Source organism: Nomascus leucogenys, chromosome 18, assembly GCF_006542625.1.
Source record: "Nomascus leucogenys isolate Asia chromosome 18, Asia_NLE_v1, whole genome shotgun sequence".
NCBI classification, from domain to species: domain Eukaryota; kingdom Metazoa; phylum Chordata; class Mammalia; order Primates; family Hylobatidae; genus Nomascus; species Nomascus leucogenys.
This window is the reverse complement of record NC_044398.1, coordinates 20,615,617-20,625,264: the sequence shown is the minus strand read 5'-3', so window position 1 is coordinate 20,625,264 and position 9,648 is coordinate 20,615,617. Positions and strand designations below refer to the sequence as shown.

The 9,648-nt window shown below is 57.3% G+C and overlaps 1 protein-coding gene and 1 pseudogene across 3 annotated transcripts in view; both read right to left on the bottom strand.

The window, feature by feature from the left end:
- Nucleotides 1-784: 784 nt before the first annotated feature.
- LOC115831235 lies at nt 785-1,945 on the bottom strand (annotated as a pseudogene). The gene has a single exon (XR_004026763.1). The product of XR_004026763.1 is annotated as an uncharacterized LOC115831235 (transcript).
- The window catches only part of PALD1 (phosphatase domain containing paladin 1), an 87,148-nt gene continuing 78,284 nt past the window's right edge, over nt 785-9,648 (bottom strand). For both annotated transcript variants that reach the window (XM_030798598.1, XM_030798599.1), the window contains 2 exons: nt 4,722-4,877; nt 785-2,675 (listed from right to left, as the gene is read on the bottom strand). In XM_030798598.1, the coding sequence (XP_030654458.1) occupies nt 2,523-2,675; nt 4,722-4,877 (309 nt within the window). In that variant the 3' untranslated portion in view covers nt 785-2,522. The remainder of the gene's footprint in view (nt 2,676-4,721; nt 4,878-9,648) is intronic.

The window sequence follows — 9,648 nt, the reverse complement described above, 5'->3', positions numbered from 1 at the left end:
ACACACACAGGCACACCCGCTCACACCTGTGTGTCCCCGCATCCCAGGGAGAGAACGGCAGAGCCACCCCCACCCCGGTGTACACAGCTCTACATTGGTGTCCAGAAGCCACATAGAGCATTCTTGCACTTAGAGAAGACAACTTCCATACCCTGCTGGGCTGGGAAAGGATCCCCGGGGCCTTCTCTCCTAGTCTGGGGAGAACACCAACCCTAGGGGCGGTGGGGGCTCTGGGTTCCATTCTGCCCACCCCAACTGACCTGAGAACTACAACCTTGTTCCTCTAACCCTGCAAGCATGGGGGAAGAGGCCTGGAGTCAGTGCTCTCTCTACCCCACCCTCCCCACTGACTCTTTAAATGCCAGCACTCAACCAGGGGTGAGGTGTGTTCAATCAACCAGAGGCCCGAAGGGGTCAGGTGGGGCCCACAGGGGTTAGGGGAGAAAGTGGAGGCTGAGATCCAGGCTCCTTCACAGGCCCCCAATTCCACTTTGCTCTATACCGTTTCCCTAGATGCAGCAGTCCTTCATACGTTAGTGAGAATTTGCTGGTTCCGTTGCTTTCTTCAAGGAGGAGCTCAGCCTGACATCCAGTGTAAGAGGGTGAGGCAAAACTGGGGATTTGTGTCTGCAAAAACCCGCCTGCTCTAGAGCTGGAAGTGCCAAGAACAGGTGCTCTCAACTCACTCTGCCTGCCCACCCTTACTCTGAAAGGGCAGGGACCCCAGCCTGTTGTACCAGTTCTAGAACGTCTGTCTGACACTAAAGACGTATTAGCAGCCAGGTGCACTCACATTTAGCTGTTTTTAATGCTTAAAAGCCCTGTACAAAAAAAAAAAAAATCACAAATGAATCCTCACAACACCCCTGTGAGGTAGGTAGGCAAGTATTATTCTCCCATTTTACAGATGGGGAAACTGAGGCAGAGAGGTGATGTGATCAGCCAGTGGTCCCAACACAGCTGAAAGTCAGAGCCAACCATGAGAACACAAAGGATCCCTCCCCATTCAGTCCCATCTCTGACTCCGCATCTAGACCTTGTCTGCAAAGAAATTAAAACATCTTAATTCATGCAAAAATAAAAACAATAAACTTGAAAAGGTAGTGAACAGACATACAGTAGTTCTGCAAAAGAATTCAGCCAAGGGGGTCAAATATTTTCCAATACTGGGTAAATGGGAACAACTTTGGCCTCCTCCCCTTTTCAAATATCATGACCAATGACACATCGTTTTTTTTGTTTGTTTGTTTTTGTTTTCCTGCAGAAGTACATGAGCCTAAACCAAAGACAGGCTTTCCTGGTCCCAGTGAGCCAAGCAAGATGGACAGCCTCCTCACTGTTCAGTTCCTGGGTTTCAACAAGCACCAGTCCCCAGCTGGAAGAGCTGCAAGGCTCAACTCAAACATGGCAGTTCTCTGCCACCTGTTCCCGGCAGCCTTCCCGCTGTGTGGAATGAGTGGATCCCAGCGGCCTCTAACTCAGCAGGGTCGGGCCTTTTCTGCTCCCACCAGAAGGCAGGCTCAAAGATGCTCAGCAAGGATGGCCTGGAACCCAGGTGATCCCCTCCCACCACCCTCAGTGCACCCTTGCACACCTCACTGTCCATGAGGACCACCCCAGCAACCGCCCTCGGCCAGCACTCCTTGGGGCTCCTGCTGCAGCAGGTGGGGGCACCAGGCCATCCTGGGCTGCCGGGACAGAGAGAGGTGCCGGGGGACCTGCAGCTCCAGGCCTTGGCTTCCTCTGTGCCTCCTGCCCAGGTTCCCAGGCAAGTGGAGCAGGCCTCTTCCTCTGTGCTGCGTTCACCTCCTGGAAGCTCTTTCCTCCCCATGAGAGGGGCTCCCTGAGGTCTCCAGCTCCTTGAGAAACCTCCACCATCCTGCCAGCCCCACCAGGCCGGGTAGGTTGTCCTCCCTGAAGTCTCCCAGGTTGGAGATGGGGGCATGAGAGTCCAGAAAACTGGGTGAAGCTGCCTTTCACATAACAGATCTATCCAGAACACTGTCCCCTCCACCCACCTCAGGCCGCCAGACGCCCGAGGGCAGTGCTTGGGCAGCAAGAAGCGGAGCGGCAATGGCAGAGCAGCAGGAGTAAGGAAGTGGGGAGCTACCAGTGGCCGGGTCTGCTCTGTGCCAGGGGCTGCCAGGCCAACCTGAGAGCGGGGAGAAGAAGACAGAGAGATCCACAGTGTTTGGCAACTGGGGGAGTGAGCTCCTTGGAGGCTGAACGCCAGCCTGTCTGCAAGGTGCACACAGTAGCGTGCACCTTGTGAGCACTCCAGTGAGTGCTCCTCCCTGGAGGTCAGCCACACACCTTGGTGGTTTGCAAGGGATGGCTGTGCTGTCTCCCTGTCCTATAAAAAGTTCTTTCTAAAAAGGCTCCCAACTCAGCCCAGTCTCTCTAGGAAGCGGGGGAATCATTTCAAGGCCAGCACCCCTCAGGGCCGCTCCCAGCCAAGAGCATCTTAGACACCCCAGGCCTGTGTGGGGCCCTGTGGGTGGGGGGACAGGGAGTAAGGCCCCCTACAGCAAGTCCTCGGGGGTGGAGGGCTCGAGGCTGCAGCTCTGCTCCTGCCACCGGTAGCGCAGCCTGGAGAAGGGCTGGTCCTCCCCGCCCTCCAGCTCGGGGAAGCCCAGCTCATTGAGGATCTCGTAGATGCCAGCCTTCGATGCCACCTGGGAGGAGAACAGAGGCAGGAGTGGTGTTTCAGGGGAGGGAGGGTGCCGCTAAAGCCACTGAGTTCTAAAGATGAGTCTGTGGCCCATGAACTTGGTGACCTGAACAAGTTTGTACCTTGACTTCTGTTAACTTCTCTGAGCGTCAGTTTCCTCATAGCAAGGAAAAGGCTCTACCTCACAGGACTGTCTCAAGGAGGACTCTACACATACAGAAAGTACTGGGCAGACAGTGAGTGCTCCACGCAGAGAGCAGCGAGGGAGGCCAGGCACACACTGGGCCCTGTGCAGCTCGATGCTCCCGCGTGCACGCCCAGGAGCAGGGCCTGAAAGGCGGGCTGGAGGAGGAACGGGGATGCAGGGGCAGGTAAGGCTATGGCCTCTATCCCAGGTGGGCTGGCTGAAGGCACCCCTAGACACTCTGCCCTGCCGCCCAGCAGCCCAGACCCTGGCGCCAGACTCAAACCATCCACAACCAGTCCCCTTCTCTCTCCACCATCCTGGGGATGGGGAGGGTGCAGCCTCCACTTAGAACAAAGGAATGGGTCCATCCCGCTCTGGCTCTGGGGCCGCCCTCACTGCCACCCTCCATTCATCCGCAGGAGAGAGGAACTGAGGTCCCCTGAGGCTGGAACCCACACTTCTGCCTGGACCGGCAGACCTCCTTCCTTGACCTCCCCCAGTGGAGGATTCAGCTGGGGAGGAGATCAAGCTTCCTCTCGGCCCCAGGCTCCCCCAACTTCCGCTCTCCAAGCAGAACCCAAGCAGGAAGTGTCCTCATCCCCTTCTACCTCCACCCCTCCCCAGGGGCTCACAGAGGAAGCTGAGCCCAGGCCTGCTCAAGAAGGCGCCCCGACATGGCCTTGGTGTGACCCCATCAGGTCTCCTGACTCAACACACATCCCATGCACCGGGGGCATTTCAAGTGCTTCTCCACCTGACGTCCCAAGGCCCACCCTCAAAGCCTGCCACTCTGCCTCCACTCCTTCATAGCCCTGAATCCACTTCACACCTGCCTCAGCCCCCATACCCTTCCTGTGCCCACTCTGGCTGGGTCACCGGCCCCTGCTCTCCACCCACCCACTTCCCAGGAGCTAATTCCAGCCTCCAGTCCAGATTAGAACTGCCAGGATCTGCTGGTGAGGTCTAGAGGGGCCAGCTTCCTGGCAGAGGAGTAATTACAGGCCGCTTTGCCAAGGAGAGAAGGAGGCCTCTCTTCTGACCTAGAGGTGCCAAGGTGGCAGCTCTGCCTCTAAAACAACTGAGTGGAAGAAGAGCCAGGAGGCCAAACAGAGAGGATCCAAGAGGCCGGACAGCAAGGGTGGTGTCTTAGGTCAGGAGCCAATCGATCAGCCCTAATGCCAACCTTGAACAAGTCACCCACTCTCTCTGTGCTCAGTCTCTGCCTCTGTAAAATGGGAGAGCGACAATCACACCGTGCTAGACCCGCCTAGTACAGGCTCCAGCAGATGGCACTGTATGTCTCCCTGAGTCCCCATGGCAGCCTTCAGGGCTGGCACCCACAGGATCCACATCACCTCCATGTTAGTGCTAAGGCCAGCAGCTGTGGAGGAGTTGGCTCGCTGGTCCAAGGTCATGGCTGGAGGGAGAAAGGGGCAGGGCCACCACAACCTCACCCTAGGCCCTCGCAGAGCACAGGTGAGGGCTGACCACAATTGTGGGCATGAAGTGCCCAGGTGGGCCCAGAGCTGTCATGCACGCAAGGGTGGCTGTGGTGACAGGGTCCCAGCCCCAGAGGCTGCCCTGCTCTGTCCCCCACCACTCTGTCCCCTCCCTCCTCCTCATTCATTTGTTCATTCATCAAACTCATCAACTGCCTGCCAGGCACAGACAAACTGCTCAGGACCCAAAGTCAGATTGACAAACTCTTGGCCAAACAGAAGCCTCCTGCAGAAAGGGGGATGGGGGCTCTTCCCGCCTGTCACAGCGTCCCCGCAGGCCATGTACAGGCACTGTGTGGCTGTGACCCAGCTCCATCTGTAGGAGCCATCGCCCCGGCCCCTCTCGGCCTCAGCCTCCCCTCACCTCCTGCATCCAGGTGCTGAAGGGCCTCTGCCAGGAGTCAGCCTTCTCTAGGTGGAGGTACGCGTTGAAGAGAATCAGGCAGACATAGCGCTCCAAGTACTGCAGGCTCCGCAGCTGCAGCCTCCGCATTTCCTGCGCCTCTTTTGCTGCCTTCGCCTGGAGGACAGGACAGGGTGGGGTCAGTGTGGGGGGATCCGTGCTCCCCAACACACAAACATGCCACCCTGCTGCCCTGAGTGCCAGGGCAGGGTGATCCAGCCTCAGAGCTGAGGGCGTTGCCTCCACCTGAGTTAACAGGATGAGCAATGAAGCAAGCCGGGTCCACGGGTCAGGAGCCCACTTCCTACCTGAGAGGCATGGCAGGCCTCCCGGCCTCCCTGAGCCTCCCTCTCCTTGCCATGGAATAATAACCACTGTCCTGTTCTGAGGGGTGAACAGGGACAGTAGGAGAGCTCGTTGTAGACACCCTGCATGGTGCTTGATGTGTGCTGAGGCCCTCCCACACGGCAGGACCGATGCCCAGGGTGGGAGGACTCTTACTGCCACTTCCTGCCAACCCCCAATCCTCCAAGGATCAGAGGAAAGGCTTCACTCCTCTCTCTGCTGCCCCTCAGGCCTCCCTCAGCAAGGGTATGAGGGCTCTGACCAGTGGCCTGGGACGTGCCGATGGCAGGGGTCATTAAGGCTACGTTCCCGAGGCTCTGCCATGTGGACGCACATCAATCTCCTCCCCTCAACCCGCCCCCGCACTGGGCCTACTGGGTGGGTGAGTTCATCCTCCAGCCTTGAAGGGGAGAAACCCCATCTTGGCCTCTGAGCCCAAAGGTCCCTAAATGACTTCCAAAAGTGAAAGCGGTACACATACAGCCCTCAGACCCCCCAGCCCTCACCCTCTCCAAGGCTGGGGACAGGTAACAGAGAAAGGCCACCTGGCCGAGGAGCAGCAAGAGAAGAAGCGACTCAGGAGTGGGGTTGGGAGAGGATGTGTGGGTGCAGGGGAGGCTGTGGGGCATCGATCTTTTAAGCAAGCAAGGCTGAGCATCTTTATGGGAAATAGCACCAGGCCACGTGCTGGGGCGAGAGGGTCAGCAAAGCCAATTAAAGAGAGGTTTCCCAGAGAGTGTGGGAGTGCCACTGGGCCGTGGAGGCCTGGTGGATTTGCACAGACAGAATGTGGACCAGATGGGGGAAACACAGAGGTGAGGCTGCTGCCTGGAGTGTGGGGGCTGAGAGGGGCTGGCCTGGCTGGAGGGAGGATGAAGAGGGACAAGAGGGGGAGCTGGGCTGGATCTATTATGGAAGCCAACTGTCACCTAGAAAGTTTATCCCAGGTCAGCGGTTCACAACCTTGCTGTCCATGAGAAACACGAGGAACTTAAAAATGCAGATGCCTGGGCCCCACCTAGAAAAATCCAATGAGAATCTCAGCAGGGTGTAGCCTGGGCATCAGGGTTGTCAAAATCCCTCTGGGTGACTCTCTATAGCCAAAGTTGCATGTTATGGCTTCAGTACTGGGGAGCCATTGAGGGTTTGAGAGTATGAGTGACTTGTTAACAGAAGATGTATGGGAGATTTGTGCTCAGGAGGAAGGGAACTTAAAGAGGGTCCCTTCTAGGTTCTCCACGATGTGGGGGGTCAGGGGACAGGCCACAGGCCAGGGGATAAGGCCCAGGACATGCACAGCCAGGCTCTCCTACAGGGCACCCTGCCCACCCTGCTCCTTCCATCCCTCACAGACATGTCACCCACCCAGCACCCTCCCCTGACATGTCACCCACCCAGCACCCTCCCCTGCACGCTATGGAAGGGGAGTTTGGAAAGTGAAGGCCACATCTCGCCTCACAGCCACCCCCTTCTCACCCCATCCCCCAAACCCACAGCAGCTCTTCCTGCTCCAAGAAGAGGACGTGGCACAGGGGTCATCCCTCGGGCACCAGGAACATCTGTGCGAGGGCACAGCAAGCCCCAGCCTCTGGGAGCCGGAAAGGGCTGCTCTCCTCACAGCTGGGCTGCAGCTGGAAGCCTTTCCGCACAGGAACACGACGTCAGCCTACATGCATCTCCTCCTTAGCCCCAGGGTGGGCTCTGCAGCCTCAGACGTGGCACAGCCCACAGTCCCAAGAATCAGAGCTGGAGTAGCCTGAGCAGGGCCTATGGTCCCCAACCTCCCACTTCTACTTCCACAGCCTTTGCTGTCTTTGCCTCCAGGGTCGCAGAGTAGATGGTAACTTGCAAAGCCTGCCCACCCATCCATCCAGAAGGAGCTCTGGGGCCCTGGAGATGGGGGCAGGGGTGAAAGGTGGACAGCGGGCTATGTCCAAGAGGGGCGAGGGGACCAGAGCCAGCACTGTGACTCCCTGGGAGACATGAGTCCCATGAGCTGGGTTCAGGTCCTGGTTCTGCCATTTAAACTCACAGGCCCCAGGTTTATGGAAGCAGGATTTCTCAGCAAAGTGAGGGATGAGAAGGCACCTGTGCACCACAGAAAGCTCACTAATCCACTCAAACATCCAGCAGGGAGGGGCCACTACACCGTGCCCATCACCCAAGCCACAAACTGGCGATGCAAAAATGAACTACTCACAGGCCCTGCCCTCCGTGCCTGGAGGGGGATGGAAATAATTTCAAAGCAGCCAGAGCAGCTGCAGGCTCAAGGAAGAGGGGACATCTAGGGTGGGTGAGGTCTACAGAGAGGAGGCAGAATGGTGCCTTGAGAGGGGGAGGGCATGAAAGGCAGGAAGGGGGCCCAAGAATGAGGTGAGTCCCCAGGGTACCCCCTCCCAGGGTGGGCAGACGGGGAGGAGCTCATGGCGGTAGGGGAGGGGTGAAGGTGAGAGGCCAGGCCTGGAGTGGGTATGGAGGCCAAGCCAAGGCCTGGCCCTGCAGACAGAGGCCAGTAAGGGCTTCTGGGGATTTGAGGGCGGGAATGGCCCATGGCTGCCGCAGAAGTGATGGGGCCGCTGGGGGCAGGATTTGTTTAGAGACCAGGGAGTGAACAACAACAAAAAACATTTCACCTAAATATAAACCGCAGCCAATACAACGCAACCCCGCCTATCTGCAAAGATGGACGGTCTGTGCCACAATGCAACTGGCCGCTCTCCACCCCACCCCTTAGGCTGCTTCTATCCTTCCCCAAGCTCTATCCGAAAGCTGGAGCCTATTTCAAAACATTTTCTTAGAAGGAAGAAAAGGAAATCACCCACAGTTCCACTGGGCAAGAGCCATTCTAAACTGCTTTCAATTAAAGAGCTCAGAGGCAATGTGCTATGGGCGTGAAACGCCCTCAGCTCTGGCTCTGTGCCATGGACGCGACTGCACCAGCACCATCCTCTCCCACAGCCGTGGGGATGCAGGCTGCCTGTTGCAAGAGACACGGGTAAGGATTAGGTCTGAGGAAGATTCTCTGGGGTAAGAGGTGGAGTGGCTCCTTCTGAGCTCTACTGGCAAAGGTAGAATTATCTCCAAATTCAGACCACTGTGTACAGGTGATGCCTGACCCCTGCCCCCAGAAGGTTCCGAGGGCACATCTTGCTGGATCACAGGTCTGTGATTTGAGACAATTGCCCATCTTCCTATCAAGGCCCTGGTTTCCTTAACACCGTCCCATGTTAGCACCACTGCCTGGGAGGACGGGTCAGCCACCTCCTGTCGATAAAAATAGTGGAGCTGTTTATAAACGGCCTGGCAGGCCAGGCTGTCATTAGCTGTGGTGGGGCCGGACGAGGCTTCCTCATCCATTGGACTGAGCCCTAAAATAGAAGAGGGCCAGGAGAGGTGGCCGGGGCACTGGGTACTTCGGGCCTCTCAAACCTCCAGCCTGGCTGGCATCAAGGCAGCCCAGCATTGCCAGCAGGGGCTCTCATGAAGCTCTGCTCTTTGCTGGGCCACCAGGGAGAGGCCCACTGAGGCGGAGCTGGGGAGCCTCCCCAGGCTACCACACGAGCAGAGCACGTGTGTCAGGGTCTACTGAGTGCCACCTGCAGGCCGAGCGCGTCACATCCTGACCTGAGGATTAGACCCTAACACATTCTCCTAGCAACCCCGTGAAGGAGGCAGGACCATCCCATTTTGCAGATGAGGCTCAGCAAGGTTGTTTTTTGTTTGTTTGTTTGTTTAGCACATGCTTAGTTAACCCTTCAAACACTAGGCATCCTGCCCAAACTCAGATTTCTGAGCTGGGAGATGAACCCCAAGACGCCAGCTCTTCCTACCACCCTCCCCCACTTGGCCATAGTCAAGCCCACCACTCCCTGCTCACTCTTGTCTCTGTACCTTCACCCACGCTGTTCCTCCTGCCTGGTCGGGTTCCCTCCAGGCCTATGACAAGCCCCCACTCTCCCAAAGCACAAGCCTGCTCCAAGCCTTCTGCCTTCCAGCCCGACAGCCCTGCCCTTCTCAGCCTCCTCTGCCCTCAGGCTGAACCTTTCAATTAAACATTGCACTAAATTCCATCTTAACAGATTCTAATTGCTTCATCAAGGCAGGGGCTGTCTCAAAACAACCATAAACCCAGGGGCAGGCACCAGCCAATAACCAGGTTTATATCTCCCCCGCTTTCTCCCCACCATCCTGGGGGTCTGCAGAGAACTTGGTATGTGGCAGGTGCTCAGTGAGCACTCCTCCCCAGGCCCTCTTGTCCTGGCTCACGGCTTCTAGTATCATCTTGAATCCAGATCCTAGACAGACTCTGAGGATTGCAGACTGGGACATGCCAGCGGCTCAAGTGCTCCATATGGATAAGGGTCAGGCAGCCCAAACCCACAAAGCATGTCCCAGTGAACCTCCTGAGCGCACCCCAAACCTGCTGCATCCATAAGCCTGCCCATCTCAGTGGCAACTCCAACCTCCCAGGTACATAGGCCAGAACCCGGGACTCCTCCTTCACTTCGCCCTTCTCAACCCCATGGCCAGTCAATCAGGAAAC